Source organism: Vanacampus margaritifer, chromosome 14 (assembly GCF_051991255.1).
Source record: "Vanacampus margaritifer isolate UIUO_Vmar chromosome 14, RoL_Vmar_1.0, whole genome shotgun sequence".
Taxonomy (NCBI): Eukaryota; Metazoa; Chordata; class Actinopteri; order Syngnathiformes; family Syngnathidae; genus Vanacampus; species Vanacampus margaritifer.
The window spans coordinates 19,853,488-19,875,987 of record NC_135445.1 but is presented as its reverse complement, the minus strand read 5'-3'; the positions used below and the strand labels follow the sequence as shown (position 1 = coordinate 19,875,987).

Here is a 22,500-nt window from a genome sequence, read left to right as displayed (position 1 = left end):
CACTTGAGACTCAGGTATCGAACCTACAACCACTGGTTTGGGGGATGACCACTCTACCACTGATCCATGTCATCCTACTGCAATCACATATGTTAAATATACTTAAAACAAATTAGTTTTGAGAGCAAACTGCCAAACACTGGCCTAAAATGCTTGATGTGTTTGTGCCTGTCTGACTGTTTGTCCATCTGCGGCTATATGTATAATGGACTAGAAATGTACATGCAAAACCGCATTGTTTTTGCATGTAAATGTTTTGTTGTTTGGCAAAATTAGCTTTGCCTTAATCTTGCTTTAATAGGTGGAAAAGCGCTTTACCATTTTAGTAAATCGGAAAAAAAATAGTGTCATACTTCTACATAACGGTGTTAAGTAAATTCAACATAATGAGTATTGATAATTTGTATTCAACAATATCAGGTAAATTCAACACATTACTTTTGTGTAATGCAACTAAATTATGTTGAGTATATTCAACATAATAATGTTTAGTAAATTAAATATAACAGCACTGTGTGAATTCATCACAACTATATAATGTAGCATTATATTAAGAACATTAGCTAATTTTGAAGCATTCATCCAATTTAAATGAAATAGTGTCCGTGATTTCAGCAAAATAATACCAAGTTACGTTCTACACTCGTTCCAATAGTGTGGCTTCATCGTACACTAGACGGGCCTGCCAGCAGTCCAGACCTGTCTTCCATTTAAAATGTGTGGCACATTATGTAGTGGAAAATATTACAATGGAGACCCCAGACTGTTGAGCATCTGAAGTTTTACATCAAGCAAGAATGGGGTAGGATTCCACCGACAAAGCTACAATTTACTGTCCCCAGTGGTGTAAAAGTTGATAAACAGCTCTTGTTGTAGCTTCTTTTCTTTAACGTGTTACAGGCATCAAATTGAAATTGAGAGAATAAGGAAACAAAACTATTCGTTTGAACGTTAACATTAAAGGGCTTTGTCTTTGTAGTGTATTTTTTATTATTTAAAAACATATTTTTTTCTGAAACCCCCTCACCCCCATTTCCAATGAAAAACATAATTATTATAGTAATTAAATGCACATTTTCAATATTAATGAGAAGGGGATTTAATTTAATTGAACATTTTACTCCTTTAAAATCGCCGCCTCACATAGATGTGTGTGTAGACTGTGCACAGTGTGAACTGAATTGTAAAGAATTGGACAGCTACACTCTCGGTTGTATTCATTTTATTCTTACATGCGGCAGACATGACAATTTAAATGTACAGTAATAAGGCAATAAGGCTCTTGTAATTTTTGGCACAATGTTTCAGAGTTCACTTTCAATGTTCTGTTTATTGTTGGCTTTGTTCATATTGAATCATGTGTAAAGACTTGGCCAAATACTGTATGATTTGAAATTAAGTTTTTTTTTTTTTTTTTTTTGGGGGGGATCAAATAAAAAAAAATCACACAAAACCTCATCCTTTATATATAGCAACATATAAGCTCAAAAAGTATTAGATAATTACTTCGTAAATGGCTTTATTTTGAAAGTGTTATGTTGCAACAGTAAAATCCAGTTGATGAGTTGGAATGTCAACATTTAAAACATGACTGTCTGGCTTTGAGGAAAAACAGTGATCTCACTGACCAATGGCTGTAAGTTTTTGCTACTCCTTCAAAATGTTACCAAATGCTCCCAGACAGAAAAAAATTCAGCAGATCCTGGGTGGCAGCCTCTGTTTGTAGATTCCCGCCAACACTTTGGCAGCACTATAGATCATTTGCCGTTGTGTCATCCCCGTCATAGCCAGAAGCCATTCAGATTTATTGATGTTGGGCAGGCTGCGTTCCAGGATATCACCTACTGTAACCATAAGACCGGACCATCGAAGGCTGTAGTCTGGAGGGGTCAAGGACTGAGCCTGTATGCAAATGACAAACACGTTTTATCTGGCATAAGTTTAAATATTGTTGGCCAAACTGCAGAACAATATGGCTATATTGGTTGGTAGTACTGTACTGTAATCACACATTAGACATCAATGACTAAAAAAGTAATCTTGTCTACAAATCTATATTGTCCTGTGTTTTTTCTTTTTTAGGAGAAAAAAAAAGGTACTGCTTTACCTTGACTAGTTTCGGCAATGATTGCCGCCTTGTCAAACTGACAGTTGTGATTTTCCCACACATGGGATCCACTTCTCTGGAGCTCATCGAGCGACATGAGGACGTAGTCGGCGTGGAGCGTCACATGACAGCTGTGCCACGCCGGCTATGCCCAGGAACATCAGCTGATAAAACACGTCACAACTGTCAGTTTGACAGCTTCTGAGGAAGACGGCAGTCATCGCCAAAACTAGTCAAGGTAAAATACAACCTTTTTTTTACCTTACAAAAGAAAAACCACAGGACGAGACCTCAATAAATTAAACACACTAGTTAAAAGAAAAACAATAATGTGAAGGAAATACAGAGAGATGAGTGGAAGCCCAAATCATTAACGCACTCACTCCCAGTCAATTTCACTGAAGCAACTCCCTTCGCTCCTGGCTGTTTTACTGAATTTTGACTGATTTTGAAAGGTCCACAGAAAATTGTGTTCTATTGCTATTAAAACGTGGAACCTACCAAAGGAAAGATTAGTCTCTTCTTTCATCAGGATAAAAAGTATCATTGTATCAGTTTCAGTTTTGCAGCAATTAACATTAGAATTTAGGTAAGTTTCATCATTATTCACACACCTGTTGCAAACACTGGAAAAAGAGTTGCAACATGACGCTGGTTGATCTCTTATACTCTGCTGCCACCTTCTGGCCATTTTTTTGTAATAACTACCATTGCTTTAAGCAACCTCGTCATGTCAGGAGCTGTATCAAAGCCTTCTGTAGGCTCTAGCATAAAAAAACGCATAAATACGTTTTTGGGAGTGCAGGACAAAGTATTAAAAATGAATTTTTTGGGGGGGTTTGAATGAGTTAGTGTGTGTGTGTGGGGGGGGCACTCATTGTGCTTGTAGTGTGTAGAGCCTGTAGAGGCTGTATGCACTCCCTTCAATGTATGTTTTCATTGCTTTGTTCAGTAATTTTCCTTTAATTATGCTCACCTAACAAAACAGTACAAAAAATGTTGACTTTGAAACTGTACAGTATTAAGTATTGCAATACACCATAATGAAATTATACCATGACAAAAGCCTGACACAATCAGAACAGTGGAAAAATAAATGACAAAACATGGAACTTCAAATTCTTAGTATTATTAAAGTATTATATACAGCATGTTTCCCATCCATCCATCCAGCCAGCCAGCCATTTCATCCATCCATCTTCTTCCACCAATCTGGGGTTAAGTCGCACGGGCAACAGCTTCTGACTGAGGACCATGGTCTTAGATTTGGAGGTGCTGATTTTCATCTCGACTGCTTCACACTCGGCCGTGAACTGCTCTACTGAGATTCACAGATTGCGGCTTGATGAAGCCATCAGTACGACATCATTTGTAAAAAGCAGAGATGCAATACAGAGACCACCAAACAGGATCGCCTCAATGCCTTGGCTGCATGCCTACAAATTCTGTCCATAAAAGTTATGAACAGAGGCGGTGACAAAGGGCAGCCTCGGCGGAGTCCCAACACTCTCTGGAAACGAATCTGAATCAGCTACCTCAGTAGAGAAGTGGAAATTGAAAAAAGTTTGCAATAAAAATATGCACATAAACATTAAAAGACCTACATGTTACATATTGCTGAATACAATAAACCCCCATCCATTGTGGGGTTCCAGGCTCGCAATTTCGCTATTTTTCAGATTTTTTGGAATCCATGTCCATCTTTCACTCAATTTTGGGCTTTATTTAGGTGTGTAATGCCACTTTTGGCCATTAGGAGAAGGCAAAGCAATGATGATGTCAAATCGAATGAACAATACTGAGCTCTCCTTAGAAAAAAAAAAGAAAAAAGGAGAAGGCAAAGTATTGTGTATAATTGTCATTTTGAAAGAAGAAGAGAAAACAAGCATTAAAACATTTTTTTGCTGAAGAGATTATAAAACATTAAATGTCTTTATCTTCTTCAATCCTGCTCTTAACTCCTACAGAAAGCAGTGGCTGTAGGATTACTTTAACAAGTGCATCTTTGGCCAAATTGTGAGGTGATAAGTTAAATGTCTTAAGTTTAGGAAAAATGTGATTTGTTCATTGCAAATACATGAAACAGTACACTGTTACAATGTAAAATATTTTTGTATTATTCATTGCTCTCCCTGCTTTCTCTCAGTATATTAAATGTTTTTCAATGAGTGAGTGTGAATATTATTTTAAAGTGTAATTAAAACCCCTAAAAAAATAAGTGCCATACAGTAAATACTATTAGAAAATGCCTAGGGAGAATTTACATGGGTCATTTCTATAACACGGATTTCCCTTACTATGGGGGTGGTCTGGAATTTAACACCCGCAATGAAAGGGGAATTACTTTATTCTATCTTAACAAAATATCCCTTCATCCACTTTATATAGCAATGATCCTCTTTTCCTAAATAATGCCACATTTGCCATTCACTTGGCTATTTGCAGTGTTTACGTAATTACTCACCTGCTGGACATGTTCGAGAGACAGTGGGGTTGCTTGGGTGAAGACCTCCACTCGGGTGTTATGGCAAGGGTCCTCCAGGATCAAGCAGCCAATGTCAAACCACCTGAACACAAACCAAGCAAGTTATGAAATTTGTATACATCAAGACTAATTTTCAGAGTCAAGGGTGCATCTGTCGAGGAAGGATACATCTGCACTCTCTTCTGCACTTGCTCGGGATTTTTAACTACATTGTTGCAATGTACCTGGCGGTAAAAGAGCTGACGAGATCGAGGAGATACAATTTTCTCTTGCAAAACTCAACAAAATGATGACTGAAATACTGCAAATGAAAAAGGGGATAATACACAAAATACAGGAAATGAAAAAGAGCCTCGAGCCACTTCGCGAGGTCCTGCAGGAAATTCAGCAGTTGATGACAGAGATACAAGAAAATAATTTGACTACTAAAATAAATTATCGTCAATAAATCTTTTTGTTATGAGCCGTTCACTGAAAAACAGAACTCAGAGTTCCCTGTTGATATGACCAGTAAGTGCCATTCTGCCATTCAGTTTCCAAATATTGTGAGTTTTTCTTTGAAACTGTCACATTGGAGATTAAATTCATAACCAACAATTACTGTGGTCTGGTGAACTGCATTTGGGTTCTGCTCTTACCCTAGACAGCACAATCTGGACCCTACACACATTTTAGCATCACAGACACACTAGAGGGGACTAAGTCCGTCCTACAGTAGCACCAAGCGATGATGTCTCATGCTGCTGCTGAAGCAAGAGTCAGCTAATGCCGAAGCACCAATGGGTCAGCAATACAGATGTAACAGCTAACGGCCGCGTTAACCCAGTTGTTTTAGGCCCTCCACTAGCGCTTTGGAACACCAGTTCAAACACCTCCACCATGTTCCGCTATACCGCCTCGTAACTTTCCTCCAACCAAAGACCCCTATTCCATGTCAAGCCTCTCACTGATTCGCATACCCTCCGCAGACTGTAATTACGAAGCCTCTATCATCAACAAGTGGCTTTGCCTTCTGGTTGGGCAAGGTAGCTGTACCCGCCCAGTTCCAGTCATCTTCCGGCAGACTGTCACCCAGTATGGTCTACTCTACATGCTTTGGTCAGTCAACTATCAAGAGACTCAAGTTTCACATCCTGCAGTCATCTCATATATTATATATTATATATTAATCCTGAGGTACCTTTGAGCTATCTTTTTATAATCAGATCAACGTTAAAAAAAGCTATTAGGAGCAGGCCCGACAAAGTGCGAGTATAAACTTAGACATTTTACACTTAAAGAACACAGAAATTTTTACTTAAAATGTTATGTATAAAATAACACAAAAGAATAAAGAGAAACGTCTACATATTTGGTTTGGAATATTGTGTATATATATACTCTTTTGAGAGAGGTTTATGGTTTTAAAGAAGAGTGTGTGTGAATGGCAGGTCACAAATTATGTTCAAAGAGTGTCTTACTTGTCAGGAAAGAGCTCAGCAATAAATTTTTCCATTGAGACCACTGGCTGCTTCTCGTGGATCACACCCGATCTTCTCAAACTATCAATGCGCTCCTGAGCACCCTGCAAGACGCAACAAACAATACCAAGTCAAATGGTAATATGCTGAACATGGTGCAGGGTTTGGAACCTTCATTCTGAAAGGCAACAATACCAATGATGTGTGGATTTACACTCGCATCAGAAAGTATTGGAACTTGGATTTTCGATACAACTTATTTTCAGACCAATACCAGTATCAATTTCTGATAATGTTTTGTTTCCCTTAACTCATTTGCTCCCAAAAAGGTATAAACGTTCTATTTTAAATATTGCCATGGTCCAAAAAACATATTCATAGATTTTGTTTTGTTTTTTATTTCTTTATGCTAGAGCAAACAGAAGGCTTTGATACAGCTTCTGACATGAAGAGGACACTTAAAGCAATGGTAGTTATTACAAAAAATGGCCAGCAGGTGGCAGCAGAGTGTAAGAGACCAACCAGGGCATGTTGCAAAAAAGCTGTTTTCCCCACTATTTTAAACAGATTTGTGAAGAATGATGAAACTTAGCCATATTCTAATGCTAATTGCTTTAAAATGGAAACAGATATAAATATAGTTTTTTTCCCTGATGAAAGAAGAGACTCTAATCTTTGTTTTGGTGGGTTCCATGTTTTATAGCAATAGAACACATTATTCTGTGGGCCTTGCAAAATCAGACAAAATTCAGTAAAACAGTCAGGCGCGAATGGTGTCGCTTCAGTGAAAATGGCTGGGAGTGAATGAGTTAATCAATAAAATCTTCATCTATAAACTGCATTTTGTATTTTCTATGGTAGACTTTGGCATGATGATCACAAACATCTCAGTATGATAAATACCGGTATATAAAAAAATAAATAATCAGACAATCACAAAGGGGGAAAATACTTGCACAAATAGCACACATGTATAAATAAATATACGTAATATATATAAAAATATACATAAGGATGGATGCTTTTAGTGAACAAACCTTGAGCCCTGCTGCATAGCCCACAGGTTGCGGGGCAATGTTGGATGCACCAATTTCCCCTGTAACCATGGCCATTCCAAACACCTCCTGAAAAGCATCTCGGACTGCGTCAACATTCATCTCTTGATCTGATGTCACCACAATGTCAATGTCCCCTCCGGACTCTATGGTGAAACAAAACATCTTTTAATATAATTGTCTTTGTCATCAAATTATCTAAAATCTGCTTTTTTATGCAAGTTAATAAAGCTGCATTTCCATGTTATGCCAGCCTCCTTTAGGATTGTTGTTATCATTGGCTGTTTTATGACACTGAAAAGTACTTGTTTTGTGTAATGATTGTAAGAGATGCTCACTGATATATGGAGCCATGCCAGGATCTAGAGTGGTAATCATAGACTCAACAGAATGTTTGGTCTTATCCAGGACTGTTTTAACAACAGAGTTCCCAGCGACGCCCTAATAAGAAAATGAAGAACACTTGTCACAACATTTACCGGGTAAAAAAATGGACAACATTCAGTATTATTTAAAATACAGGGAAATCTCTAAATTCAGTAGCCCATGAAAACTAAAACTTCAGGAGAAATATTTCTCTGTCGGTCCACTCTGTCTGAAGATTGACATGAACCTGTCGCTGTCTTGAGCCAGCCGGTGTGTTTCAACTTGGACTGGGTATCGATTCTAATTTCCCCAATCGATTCAAGAGTTCAGTTTGATTCAAATAATTTTCTTCCCGATTCGATTCACTTCAATTCAATCCAATAACGTTTAATTATGGAACATCAATTCTTCTTATATATCAAAGACATTATAATTCAATAATTGTAAATATCAATTAACTCTTTGACTGCCGGACGTTTTCGGAAATGGGATGTCGCCAGTGCCAGCCGATTTTGACTGATCTTTCAAGGTCCACAGAAAATTTTGTGTTTGGACTATGGAAACACACATACTACCAAATGAAAGGTTGGACTCTCATCTTTCATCAGTAATCAACAATAGAAAATGGTTAGTTTCACCTCTGTTTTGAAACAAACGTCTTTTAACGTCTTTGGAACTCCTCCATAGGATTTTACTAAACGTTATTTAACGTTTTTGGCAGTCAAAGAGTTAAAAAGATTCTGAATTGTTTTAAAGTGCAACAAGTCAGATCTTTCATAATGTAAGAAAATACTTTTATGTTCACGTGAATAGTACATTTCAAGAAAACGGTAAGCTACAAAAAAATGTCCTTTAAAATTCTATTTTCTTTTGAATTTATGGGAAAAAGAAATATTAAAATAATCGCAAATCGATTATTTTAATATTTCTTTTTTAGTTTTAGGAATCGATATCAGGCCCAAAAATGAAAATCAATTCGATATCGATTATTTGATTTTTTAACCCTGCCCTAGTTTTCAGCACAATGAAAAAAGGCATTGGTGAGTTGGAGGGGACGTTTGTGCCTTTTGTTTCCGGAATCTTTGCCCTGGCTACTCAATAAGAAGCCGGGCTAAATCAACAAAAAATATATAACTTTGGAATGTACATACAGTTGTGCTTGAAAGTTAACACACCCTTAGTGTATGTAAACTTATGAGCGCACTGTATGGTGAGAAAAAGGCTTAACCAGAGGTGGGCATTTTACATAATTTTGCTGGTTCCTCATTCACCATTCGTCCGCACCCAGGGCCCCCTTCCGTCATCGACAGTCCGCCATTATTTCCAACACAAACCAAATTGTATTCGTTGGTGCGCCGTTTTATTTTACCCACGCTTCAGTCGCCACTTCGTCACAGCTATTTTAGGACCGACCTACAAAAGGTGGGCATTCCGTCAATATTGACGGTCCATCTGTCAGGCTGTCACTGGTGTCAGTCGTCCTTTAAGTAAAAAAATAAAAGCACTGATGACTGCCACCAAGTAAATTCACAATATAAACAATTTACACATTTACATGAAACACATAATCCAACTACCGTAGTTAGAATATGAGCCATAGTCGAAATCGAATAAATTGACGTGACAATCTATTTTGTTTAACTATTCTATATTTTTTGTAACCTTCCTGGCGTGTTTTGTGTTGTTTATATTGTATAGAATGTCCATATAAAATGTTTCTACATGGTGTGTAAAGTGTTTATTGTTTGTTGTTTAAATAAAGTTCTGGTTCATTGTACAAAGGAGTAGTCACTCTCACACACATACAGTATATTCAATACAGTCCTCTTAAGCAAGACACATGAACAAACACACCAGAGACACGCAGCGCGTGCTTTCTTCAGTCGTCAGCAAAACAGGCGATCATCTGTGAGAAGTACATCAGTACTTGACTCAGTGAGTGACGATTACACTGACAGACTTTTTTTTTTAAGTTTCTCGCCATTCGTCAGAAAAATCACAGAAAATCCGCGACGGACCGGGACTACCCACCTCGGGGCTTAACGCCCATAAATCCAAAATACGATGGCAATTCTTTTGCTAATTACAGAGGTTGAAGTTGAGTAGAGATGCGCATGTGAATTTTGGTGACGATTCATAGCATTTTTGTGTCATTAAGCACCGTTTAGCTTTTGTACATTTACAGTTGTGCTCACAAGTTTACATACCCTAAGGGTATGGTAAACTTTCAAGCACAACTCTACAGTAGCAGGTGAGTAAAAGATTTTGCCCTAGGATAATTAATTTGTAATCAATTATTTCTTATGGGAGGGGGGGTGCTTCAAAATATATATCACAATTGATTGACTGAGAATCCTCTGTATAACTAAAATACATTGATTAACTTCTAAATGTACGGGACTGACAATACTTGGAAGAGAGAAACATGTTTTCCCCAAAAGCTGTTGTAAAAAAGTAAGAGAGAAAAATGTTTTAAACTAAAATTTAAAACAACATCAACAGTGAGTACACAAGTTTACTCATCTCACTGATGTTTGAAGGGATTTTGGATGAAAGTCAAGAAACTCAGTCTCCTTTCAACAGTGGATCAGAGACGTCATGATCAAAATATTTATAACACATTTACCTTGAAAAAACCCCATATTCCTCCACCAGCATTGTTGTCTATAGATACTCTGGGATCCTCCTGCTCCTCAGGGAATGTGATTGGAGATCTGGCATCTAAACCTCCGGTCATGGCAGGCTGCTGAACCATCGGGTTAGACACTACACCTGGAGATGAAGGGAAAGCCATGAGACTGGCCATTGTCTCAGCCAAATTTAATTTGGAGTATGCTGTTGCACACGTTACCTGGAATAGAGGTTGGGCTAGAAAAAGTTGGCATGAGCGGTGTTTGTGGTGTTCGACCAGCATGACCCCGTGTAATGTCATATCCCGCACTCATTGAAAAATTGGAAATAGGAGAACCAACAGGAGGTGCAGCAGAAGAAAAGGAAGGTGGTCCAGTTGAAGATGCCAGGGGAGGCGCAGAGACGGAAAAATTGATGCTTAAGGGGCCGGCAAGTGAAGATGGAGGAGGAAAGATGGAAGGCGGAGCCATGGGACTGCTAAAAGCAGGAAGGGGAGGAGCACTGATTGAGGGTGAACAAATGGACACTGAGCTGCTGCCTGCAGCGATAGAATGGGTTGATGGACCTGAAACACAAATTTTAAAACGTAATTAAGACATTTTGTCCAAAACTGGTCATTCATTTTAAGACATTACTTGTGAAAAATATTTGTATTTAACTTAACAACTTCAAAAATAACTAATATGGGACTAATTGCAGAGCAGGAACTACCTCCTTTATGAGAGCAAAGGACAACATTGCTATCGCTTATAATTTTGATTTTTTTTATTAGAGAATTGCTTGCAGAACAAGTGCTTCTTCTAATTGCTGCTTAGCAATAAAGCAGTGATTAGCAGAAACAAGCAGTCCATCGCACTACTGCGTTTTGCTCTATAAATAAAGCTGAGTTGAGTAAAAACCATGAAATAAGATGGAATTCTGAACTTTCGTCTCTAATTGGTAATCTGAAACCCAAATCAAAAACACAGAAAAACAAAAATGTATACATGAATAGATAGAGACAACAAAGACAGGCACAGAGTGGGTTTCCAGCCACCTATTTTTATTCGAAGTTTCAAGAATTGCAAAAAAGAAACTGAATGAAAACGGCAGACATTCGAAAAAAAAGGCCCAAAATTTCCCCAAAAAGTTTTTACGCTTGGAGTGGGTAGTTAAAAAAAAAAAAAAAAAGGACAATAGCCATTTTGGCGATGGAAACAGGTTTTGCGAATAAGCAACTAAAAGAACAGATATACGTCGCACGTTTTGACCAATACTACGTCACACGCACGTTTGTAGTCACGATAAATGGCGGATGATAAAGTAAGATATGTTTGGGGAGACAAAGAAACACGATTCTTTTTATAATTGATTAAAGAAAACAACATTAATGCAATTTTAGCTCTCAATGTAACGACACACTTCACTTACATGCGGGAGGGAAGCCAACTAGACAAACTACTTCCATTCAGTCAGTCAAAACCAGCATTTCCACTTGGAACTCCCCATTGTCCCAAAGTTCCGTCACTACAACGTCATCTCACGGCGCATATTCGCAAAAGAAGAGCGGATGGAAACGGGTATAAGTCGCATATCCGTTTTGCGCATTTTCACAAAATTTGCATAAAAATTTCTAACATTTGGATGGAAACCTGACTAAAGATACATAGATACACACGGACGGACGGAAAGACAGACAGACAGAATCCAAACATATCTCCTACCTATGCTTATTGGTGGAGGGCTGACTAAGGCAGCTTCACGAATTGGTGGTGTAGGGCTGGTTGGAGGTGTCGTCTCAATCCCACTTTCTTCCATCATCTCCTTGACCTTCAGCATCCACGTAAGCGGAGCAGAATCTAACTGTTATATTTTTGCATGATCAATTATCATTATCATCACATATTAATGTATGAACATTTTTTTTAATTACCATTATTACAGACATAAACAGTCATTGTCATTGCACCTAAAATACAGTGGACACACCCCTGTTCAAATGGCAGTTTTTTCTGATAACTGATAAAAATTAGACCAAAACTATTTATATTATTTGTACATTTATATATAAATCATTTCCACCTTTAATGTGACCAATAAAACCCAATTTTAAAACAAACAAAAAACATTTTACAAAGGACAAGTATAAATAAATAACTGTGATAATGTGTTTGCACAAGTGTGCACACCATTCTATAACAAGGGATATGACTGTGTTCAGAATTAACCAGTCACATTCACTTAAAGGGATACTTGACTCATTGAGCCACTTTCAACAGTAAGAAGATAATATTTTGTGTAATTTTTTTGGGATGACTTCATTATTTTCATGAACAATTAATACCTTTAAAAACGATTTTTTCCACTTACGGTCGACTGAAGTTGGCATCACCTGTGCTGAGGAAATAGGTAAAAAGTAGTTCAATTATTTCAATTCTATTACTATTTTATTTCAATCGTATGTTCTATTGTGAAAGCATTTGAAAAAATAATCTTTAATCAACTAAATCACTATCTGAATATTAATAATATTTTTTTCTCAATATCAATTTGGATTCAGATCCAACCACTCCACAACCACTGTTCTCAAAGTTTTCTAATGATGTACTTTCAGCATCTGATCAGGGTTTACTTAACCCCTGGGCGTTATTTGACCATTTTTTGGCTTTTTGTTGGTTCTGACCAAGCCATTTCAAAATAAAATAACGCCCAGGGGTTGGGTCAAATTTTTGTTGATCTTAAAAAAAGCGTTTGATCTTGTAGATTGTTACTTGTTAGTTCAACCTAGAGGTGTTCCTCAAAGATCAAGGATCTACCCTCTAGGGCCCGACCGATTAATCGGCCGCCAATTATAAACATCTGCCAAAACAATCGGCTGATTGAGCCAAATGGCCGATTATTTTGCCCTTAAAGCGTTATAAACGTTATCGAAGAAACCCAAAGTTTCCGACGATGTGAAAGTACCCTGAATGCACCATTTTACTTGCGTATCATGATTAGCAACTAGTAAGTCTGTAGCATATGTTATTCTGGTTATTCTATTGTCCCCCGAGCGTTCTTTAAGCTGTTTAATGACATCCCAGTTGGGAGTTAACTGTAAAACTTAACACACGACAATAAGAATAACACCCAGTGTATATTTAAATACAAAACATACTTAGTTTTTAAAACATCGCTAGCCTTGCGCTAATGCTAAAAGCGAGGGAGGATCCCATTCAAATGCTAACCGGAAGTTAGCATCAACTTCGGGAGTGTTTTTCCTTCAAATAACGAGCTACCGCTGCAAGGTCCCTCTTGTTTTTCGTTGGTATTATAAGGGCCCGAGCAGCTACCGCTGCGAGGTCCCTCTTGTTTTTGTAAGAATTATTATTACTATTATTCTTTGTAAACAATCTCATTTTGGGGACCTAAACATTTCCGAAAACTCACCAAACTTTGCACACTCCTCGGCGAAAAATTTGATATTATGAAGTTGCCATAACAACATAAAGCGCCCCCTGGCGTGAAAAAATATGCACCAATACCGGCATATTTGACCGAGGGCTACAAAAATTGGCAGGCACGTGAAGCGCCCCGAGACACACAAAAAAGTCAGCGGAAGCCATATCCTAAAATGTACAGGAAGTGAGCTATGAATTTTTGAATGTCCAATTTTGGCCCATTTTTGCACATTCACTGTGGTCATTCTTTTTGCCCATTTGCAAACAGTTTTTATCCGATTTACTTTTAACTTGGCATGTATCATCTCAAGACCTGGGACAACAACTGGGGGAAAAAATCTTGACTTTTTGAAATACTATATGACGGGGCGGGGCCTCAAATTCTGCCTTAAAATTTCCTTCGTCAAAAAAGAAGAAATGCTTAATAACTCCGCTGTACAAGCTCCAAAAAATCCCAAACTTCTCATGCATCTTAATAGCCACGGCCTGAAAACATCTATATGGTAATATTCGGTTATACATGTAGCGCCACCTAGTTGTGACAAGAAATGTCATACGTTGCATTTTTATCTATTGTGCCGAGCCCATTTGAGGGATCCAGTTGAAATTTTGTCAGAAAACCTTAAGATGTTAATCGTGCGCCACACTGAATATTGTAACTTTTCGCCAAAGGGCGTGGCCGTTACGGTGCCACAAAGTCTGATGATTCACCGTGACAATAAAAGCTGCGTTAATTTGACCCAGATGATGCTATCTTCTCAAAATTTCACACATTTTATGAGAGTCCAGGTCTGAATACATCTACGAACTTATATTTATTCGTACTGATAGCGCCACCTACTGGCAATTAAAAACAACAAAAAAATGTTTCCTTCTACTTTTTTCTCCAACCACGTATTTGCTCAGAAGAGTGTTTAGGCCTTCATGATGTCATAACACAAAGTTTGTGAGCTTTCGCGAATCGCTGTGGGCGTGGCAAGGTACTGTTCACCAAGAAAACGCCAATTTTGAGGGCCTCAACATGCACAGGAACTCATGAAACTTGGCACACACATCTGGCCTGGCAAAATGAGCAATATTTTATCATGTATTGTGCGATTTTTTCAAAAATTACTCACTAGCGCCCCCTATAATTTTTTTAACGAAGCAGCCGTATGTTTAAGCAAGATCTATGAAAGTGTTGGTATATGAGGGAGCCCATGACCTACAAAAATGTCTCTTGGACCAATATGCTAAAATGAACATGAAGTTAGTTACGAATTTTTGAATGTCTGTTTGTTGACGATTTTTGCACATTTACAGGGGGTATTTTGTTGCCCATTTCTCCTCTTGATCCGATTGACTTCAAACTTGGCCTGGACCATGTCAAGACCTAGGTCAACAAAAGGGGAAAAAATCTTGAATTTTCAAAATACTATATGAGGGTGGCGGGGCATCATATTTTTTGTTTCATATTTCCTTTTCCATGAAAGACGAAATACGTAATAACTCCTCGGTACATGCTCCAAAAATTCCCAAACTTCACATGTATGTTTATAGTCACGACCTGAAGATATCCCTATGACAATAGTTGGTTATAAATATAGCGCCACATAGCCCTTGGGGTCAACAAAAAATAAAAATCACCCCACACAAGGTATTTTCATATTTGTACAAAATGTTGATACTTTTGTAAGTGAGATATTGTTTTGCTTTTGACCACTCAAATTTGTTGGTGGCATCAGACCTATCCATACAGATGTACTATTTATTTATTCATTTATTATGTCTTGTATGGAAAATAAAAGCAATATTGTCCTACGAGTAAAACTAACGATGATGTGTATATATTTACTTTAAAATCGGGGCAACTCATTGCCAAAAAATAAAACGGACGCTGATTTTGAGGGTCTTAACTTTGAGCAAAACTCATTGAGCTTTGCACACTCATCACACCTGGCAAAAAAAACCAATCCTTAATATGTAAAGGTTTATTATGCCATTTTTAAATAAATTCTGCTTCGAATGTGCCACTACCCAAACGTAGCAGTACCCCAACGTGGCCCGGGCTGCGAGGGCCCTTTATAGCTGCCCGCAGCTCTAGTTCTTACTGTTTTTTCAGTTGCTATTATTTGAGTATATTCTATTCTATTCTTATTTCACGTTCTAATTTTTATTTTGTCATTGTCCCTAAGTTATATTTAAAGTTGATATTTCAAAGATTCAAAGCATTTATTTTCTCAAAATTCAAGGATGCAAACATCCAAGGAGTTTTTTGTTTCAACACACATTTCCACAATATAAAATAAATCCCAGAGGTGTGCGAGTTTAGCCCAGTAAGTCCCAAGACTTGTGAAAATAACACAAGATAAAAATATATAAAAGAAAAGGTTAATGCTTAAAATAAAAATGAGCAATCAAAATGCAAAAGGTTTGAATTTCACATATTTACAACATAGTTTGTGCTTAACAAAAACAAAGCGCAGGGATAAATGGGCATGATGCTACCATGACATTTAAGTAGTTGAGCAGCCTAAGTAGTTGAATAAATACTAAGTTTTGAAATCACAAATTGTTTTAATCATGATTTCAATCTCAATCTCAATCAAATAATCCTGATTGCTATTTTTCCAGCCCAATTATGTACTCTAACCATATACAGTACAGCAGTTGTAAACAAGTCAGAATGGTTTTATTATTGACACATGCATCTATACATCTATGCAATAACCTTGTACACTTCATGAAATTTGTTGATAAGGTCATACCATGGACTTGTCATTCAAAGCAGAGTAAATCTTAATAGCGAAAGTTAGGAAAGGGGGGCATAGTTTTATGCATATATATATATATATATATATATATATATATATATATATATATATACACATATACATATTTAAAAATTAGCGGCCGGTTAATCGGTAATCAGCATTTTTTTCTGCCAAAAATCTGTATCGGCCTAAAAAAAATGCATATTGGTCGGGCCCTACTACCCTCGGTCCGCTTCTTTTTTTCTATTTTTATCAATGATCTTCCCTGTATTTTTTCAGACTGTTTTGTTCAATTATTTGCTGATGATACTATTAAATATAAGTCAAAGTCTTTTTCATTAGAAATTCAAGAATGGTTACAGCATGACTTTTACATTTTTCAGACTTGGCTTTTTGAAAATAGACTGCTACTTGACCAAACTAAAACATGTGTTATGCTCTTTGATGTAAGACAAAAACTGTGTTCTGTTAATGATTTGTTTTTGACATATAATGATGGTAGACCTCCTCAAAAAGTTGATAAATGTAAATATTTAGGAGTTTGGGTAGACTCAACAACACTAAGTTTCAAATATCACATTGAACATATAAAAAAAAAAGAAGTTAATTTTGGTTTGAATGTTTTGTTTCATTTGAAGCATTGTTTTACATTTAATGTTAGGAAAAAACTGATTGTTCAACTTATTTTGCCCATTATCGATTATACAGATATTGTTTATCAGATTGCATCCAAAAACATTTTACAGCCCCTTAATGTGCTTTCTGCTTTATAATAAACTATGTAGGTTTATTTTAGGTTGTTCTTTTTTTACTCATTATTGTTTAATGTATGATAATTTAGGGTGGCTTTCTTTAGATCATAGACGGCAATTTCATTGGTTTTAGTTTATTTTTAAATGTATTCATTTTAATTTCCCTTGTTTGAAACAATATTTTGTTCCAGTCAGCCAGCTATACATCACGAAGTTCAAACCAGTTTTTTTAACAGTCCCTTCTGTCACTTAAGAAAGAGGAAAGAAAGCCTCTAAGTCACTTGCCCCATATAATTGGAATAGTTTACCTGTTAATATTCGTTTGTTGTCTTCGCTCCATTTTTTTTTTAAATATCTTGTTTAATTATTTAAAAACAGATTGTCAATGTTTTTAATAATGTTTTGTCATGCTGTATTATTTATTTTGTTTTATATTATTATTGTGAAATAATTAGAACTTTGTTGTGTTGAGATTAAGGTTGTCTCTGTTAAGTGTTATTGTATTCTATATGTTAGTCTTTAGTCTTTTCTCTCTTTTATGTCTGGTCAGTGTGTCATTATGATTGCCTTTTGTATGGGACCCCCTCGTAAACAAGATGTTGCATCTCAAAGGGCTTATCCCACGATAATAAAAAAAAATGTCAACGAGTCAAGTAATAAATGGGAGTCAGCACACACCTGTCACCAGTTAAAGTGCCCATAAATAACCCGCTTTAGATGTTGTAATAGGCATTTCCTGACATTTTTGTGGTCACATCTTTATGGAAGTAAATCTGTCCCATCAGACTTTGAATTTGTAACACTGAATTTTTACACCGAATTTTTCTCACGTTGAATTTCTAACACAATTTTTCCCGCCTTGTATTTCTAACACAGATTTTTTTTTCGCCTTAAATTTTTTATACAGATTTTTTTTTCGCCTTGAATTTCTAACAGATTTTTTTCACCATCAACATGTTAAAAAAAAAGCATGTCAAAAAAAGAAAAAAAATTCAGTGTGAAAAAATAATACGGGAAAAAAATTTGACGTGGCAAAAAATTCAGTGCAACATCTGGGTATTTAAGGAGAAGCACTCGATCCCTGTCTAAGTCATCCAATGTCCAACCAATCAAATTTTGCTCCACCGGTCATGTGACACCGACACGGAAGAAGAATAGTTTAGTTTTTTGCTTTCTTTATTAATTCAAACTGAGCATATAAACCAGAACGGTGCTGTCAAACAAGACACAAGAAAAAACAAAACACACAAAACAAACTAAATAAAAGACAAAAAAAAAAAAAAAGGTCTAATTAGACATTATTTTTTTTAAAGTTATTAAATACTGACAAGGCTTGCTTCGTCTTAACCCAGAAGAATAGTGACGGCGATGCGGTGAGTCTGTTTACTCCGTTTGCCGTGGTTAGTGTTAATTATATTAAGTAATAGTTATTATTACTTGACAGTTGACACGTTGCACATTATTGAACAATAGCTACACGGTACACCTAAACTTTGATCGAAGTGGCATTCATGAAATCTGCGTTTGCACTCAGCCCATGTGGGGCCGCTCCGGTCTCAGAGCCACTATCGGCTCCCAGCAGTGGCCCGAATTTGAGTTTGTCATCACAGACGTGTTCATAATGACTTATTATCCCATTTGGGGAGGGGGGGTATCGGGGGTCTTGGGGTTGTAGTGTTGAGAATTCAAGAGAATGTTTTCTTATTTCGGCATGTTCAACCATGCTTATTAAACCTGAATCCCCCCGTCTTTTCCTATGGCGGGATGGCAGGAAGAGTGCAAGTTCACCTTTTAACAACTTCAATATTTTAAACATCTTGCCAAGTTAAAAGGACAGCATCTGTGGGCTGCGATTTAGGTTATAGTTCAAATGCAACAAATTAGAGGATAAGTCTTTGAAGTGGGCTCCATACTGTCAGATGAATCTGAACAAGCTTAAAAACTTTAAAACAACCTTTTCTGAACAAGTGTAAATAGAGGCCCAGTTGCCACTCAACACAAGACCAACTCCTGTATGGCAAGTGCAAATACAGGCCAGGATGTCAAGTTTAAAAGATGTGTAATCCTTGTAATGCTGTGGTATGTGCAAAGTGTCAAAAACAAGCGGAGGCTGTGGTATTTCTGCCCTCTGTGATTTCAGTAGACTTTGTGGTAGGACCTCCCATCCTGTCCAGAATTTTAACAGGTTGGCCAAATCAGCAAGTGTTGCTACGGAGTAGATTTATTTATAAATGTTTTATTAAAGTATTTTGTTTTTAGTATTATAACAAAATACAGACAAAACAAAGCAAGCCAAAAGACCGACATGAACACACCAAAAATAACCCATCCAACAACAAAATAACGACAATTCACATCACTTCTGGTTGTGAATATCTCAGCAAATATTTGCTTCAAATATGATTACAACAGTCGATAAAACATTTTCATTTTTTCCAATATTGTTGACATTTCAGAGTGAAATGCCTAAGGGAAAAAGTTAACTGATCCATGACAAACTTTATGTAAAATGTCCATCCAGCTATGGAGTAGATTTAAAGAGAAGTCAACCCCAAGATTTTCTTTACAAGAATGTTGTATGTACCCCCATGTGTGTTAATGCGGATTTCTGATTAATATTGTGTTTGTGAAATATGAGTTAAGAAGCAAAAGCCACTTGTTTTGTCCATCTCAGGAGGCGGCCATTTTGTCACTTGTCAACAGAAATATTCAAAGTAGCTCAGCAACAACCAAAATCCCAGCTCAGCAACAGAAAACAAGTGTAATGCTGCATTCATGCAAAGTCGGAAGTTGAACTTTCCCGACTTCATACCAGGAAGCGTGCACTGGAATGCCCCTTTGACCTCGGAGGTCCGAGTCGTGAAGAAAAAAAAGAGACAACTTCACAGACCTGCTTCAATCTGACTGACGTCACTCGACAATGGTGACCCCCTTGGAGAGACAGACCGTGAATGGCAAAACATAATTTACAAGATTTTTAAACAGATATTTATCCATTGCCGCTTTAAATTTAGTTATTTGACATAGGTTCACGTAACTCAAGGTGATTTGGAATGACTGCATTAACCAATACAACAATGCATCGGAACCAGCCATCTTTGTTCACATTTGTTTTGAACGCTTTAAGGTAAGAACTGACAGAGTGGGAGGAATCCGACTTCGCACCTTCCTCAAATGCAGCGTAGGTCAACAGCAAGTGGCAAAATGGCCACCTCCTGAGATGGATAAAAACTGGTGGATTTTGCTGCTTAATTCATTTTCGACAAATGCATTATTAATAGAATGCCGCGTTTAGACTAGTGGGGGGGGATAAAACATGCTATTGTAATGAAAATGTTTGGGTTGACTTCCCCTATAAACAAAGGATGATTAGGACTCAGAATAAATGGCATGGACAGTTTACATAGAATAGAAAATTAGCCACTCCCTTCAGACAATTGAACCTGCCATTAGCTATGAACTGTTTCAGATAGGTGGCACTTGATTTCAGTGGAATCATCATCATCATCATCACTGTCATCATTACAAGGCCTTGTGATTTGTTGAAGAGATACCTGTATTGAAAAAACAGCATGAGAAAGAATGTTAGATTATCACATGCTCTTTGCATTCTTTGCTCAAACTCAACAAATAATTGATAACCATGATGTCATTAGAAAGACATAAATAACAAGAACAAGACAGAAAACAAACAGTAATGCATAGATGGTGTCCAGGTATGAACCAGATTTACTAAAACGTAACACTAAAAGATAAGTTAAATTTAAAATTAACTGGTAGACACACAAATAAAACGAACCTCACCTGATTCATACCTGATAAGGTGATCAAATGCTACTACGATTTTCTTTTTTCAATTTCCTAATTATTAACATTAGCCTTATGTGAAAGACTCAAGCATTAAAGTTAGTCATTCCACACTTCCAGTCAACACTGCAAACACAAGATAAAACCCACCGGAATGGGATAATAAGTCATTATGAACACGTCTGTTTCAACATAACAAAATAGTTGCGTTGAGTGATGACGAAATCAAATTCAGCCCACTGCTGGGAGACTATAGTGGCTCTGAGACCAGAGCGGTCCGACGTCACAGTGTGGGCTGAGTGCAAACGCAGATTTCACGAACGCCACTTCGATCAAAGTTTTGGTGTACCGTGTAGCTATTAGTGATGGGACGAACAACACTGTGCGCAAGTGTGAAACCCCGTATCGGCGCGTGTATCGCTTTAATAAAAAATCACGTGACCGAAACAGGAAGTGTGTCGTTTGGATGTGCCGCGCCAAATTGTATTTATAGGTAGACAAATTGTATCAACATGTTGCGTGTTTGTTGGATGGAGATTAAACTGTTTGCTGTTGCTGTAAATTTACCTGTACCTGTGCCTATTGGATTTTTGTTTGCTTCCACTCATGGATCATTCTAGAAATTTTTCACAAGTCTGGAATCATTTTGACCAGAGAAAGTATCCACACCTTTATCAACTGGCACTTAAATATTTATGCACGCCAGCTTCCTCTGTTCCCTGTGAACGAGTGTTCTCTAAGGCAGGGGAACTGGTGTCCAAGAGGAGAAATCGCCTTGGAGCAATCACACTTCAAAAACTTTTGTTTTTCAATAAAAATGTATGACAGAATCTGTTTTTAGTGTGTTATTACATATGGTTTAAAACTTTTAACAAAATCCCATACAGAAGTTAAACATTTTAACTTTTATTATTTATTTCATTTTATTTATTATATTAATATTATTTTATTACATACAAATTTGCTATATTTTACAAGCCAACTCATATGAGCATCTAATAAACAACTTAACTCAGCAAGCAAATGGACCAACTGAAATTATACAAAGATGAGATCATATTTTAAGTAAAAGACTAGCAAGTGAATAAATAAAATTTATTAAATTTATTTTATAAATATAAATTCATAAGCTAATATTAAGGTTTACAGCATGCACGTTTTACCATCTTATTTTCATTTTGTTTATCTGCAATGATTTTAGATCTACAGCAGAGGTCACTATTGACCAACACAGTGTCAATAGAGTGTCAATACAGTTTGTGTAATGTGTCAATACACTCCTTGAGGTATCATCGTCCCATCACTAGTTGTTCAAAAATGTGCAACGTATCAACTGTCAAGTCATAATAACTATTACTCAAGTTAATGAACACGTATCACGGCAAAAAGAGTAAACAGACTCACCGCATCGTCGTCACTATTCTCTTTCCGTGTCGGTGTCACATGACCAGTGGAGCAAAATCTGATTGGTTGGACGTTGGATGATTTAGACGGGCATCGATTGCTTCTCCTCAAATACCCGGATGTTGCACTGACCTTTTTATCACCTAGGATTTTTACGCCGAATTTTTGTCATGTTGATTTTTTACACCAATTTTTTTTCACGTTGAATTTTTTTCACACTGATTTTTTTTTCACAATGAATATTTTTTTCCACTTGAATTT

The 22,500-nt window shown here is 36.9% G+C and overlaps 1 protein-coding gene across 2 annotated transcripts in view; it reads right to left on the bottom strand.

Annotated features, from left to right (window-relative positions):
- Positions 1-1,205: 1,205 nt before the first annotated feature.
- Positions 1,206-22,500, bottom strand: part of prrc1 (proline-rich coiled-coil 1) — a 22,619-nt gene continuing 1,324 nt past the window's right edge. Inside the window, exons 2-9 of one of the 2 annotated variants that reach the window (XM_077542453.1) lie at positions 11,808-11,946; positions 10,325-10,669; positions 10,100-10,245; positions 7,446-7,548; positions 7,090-7,253; positions 6,053-6,156; positions 4,572-4,674; positions 1,206-1,902 (exon numbers count right to left, since the gene is read on the bottom strand). In XM_077542453.1, coding sequence (XP_077398579.1) covers positions 1,693-1,902; positions 4,572-4,674; positions 6,053-6,156; positions 7,090-7,253; positions 7,446-7,548; positions 10,100-10,245; positions 10,325-10,669; positions 11,808-11,922 — 1,290 coding nt within the window. In that variant the 5' untranslated portion in view covers positions 11,923-11,946 and the 3' untranslated portion in view covers positions 1,206-1,692. The remainder of the gene's footprint in view (positions 1,903-4,571; positions 4,675-6,052; positions 6,157-7,089; positions 7,254-7,445; positions 7,549-10,099; positions 10,246-10,324; positions 10,670-11,807; positions 11,947-22,500) is intronic. The other variant, XM_077542454.1, reaches the window with a different exon arrangement.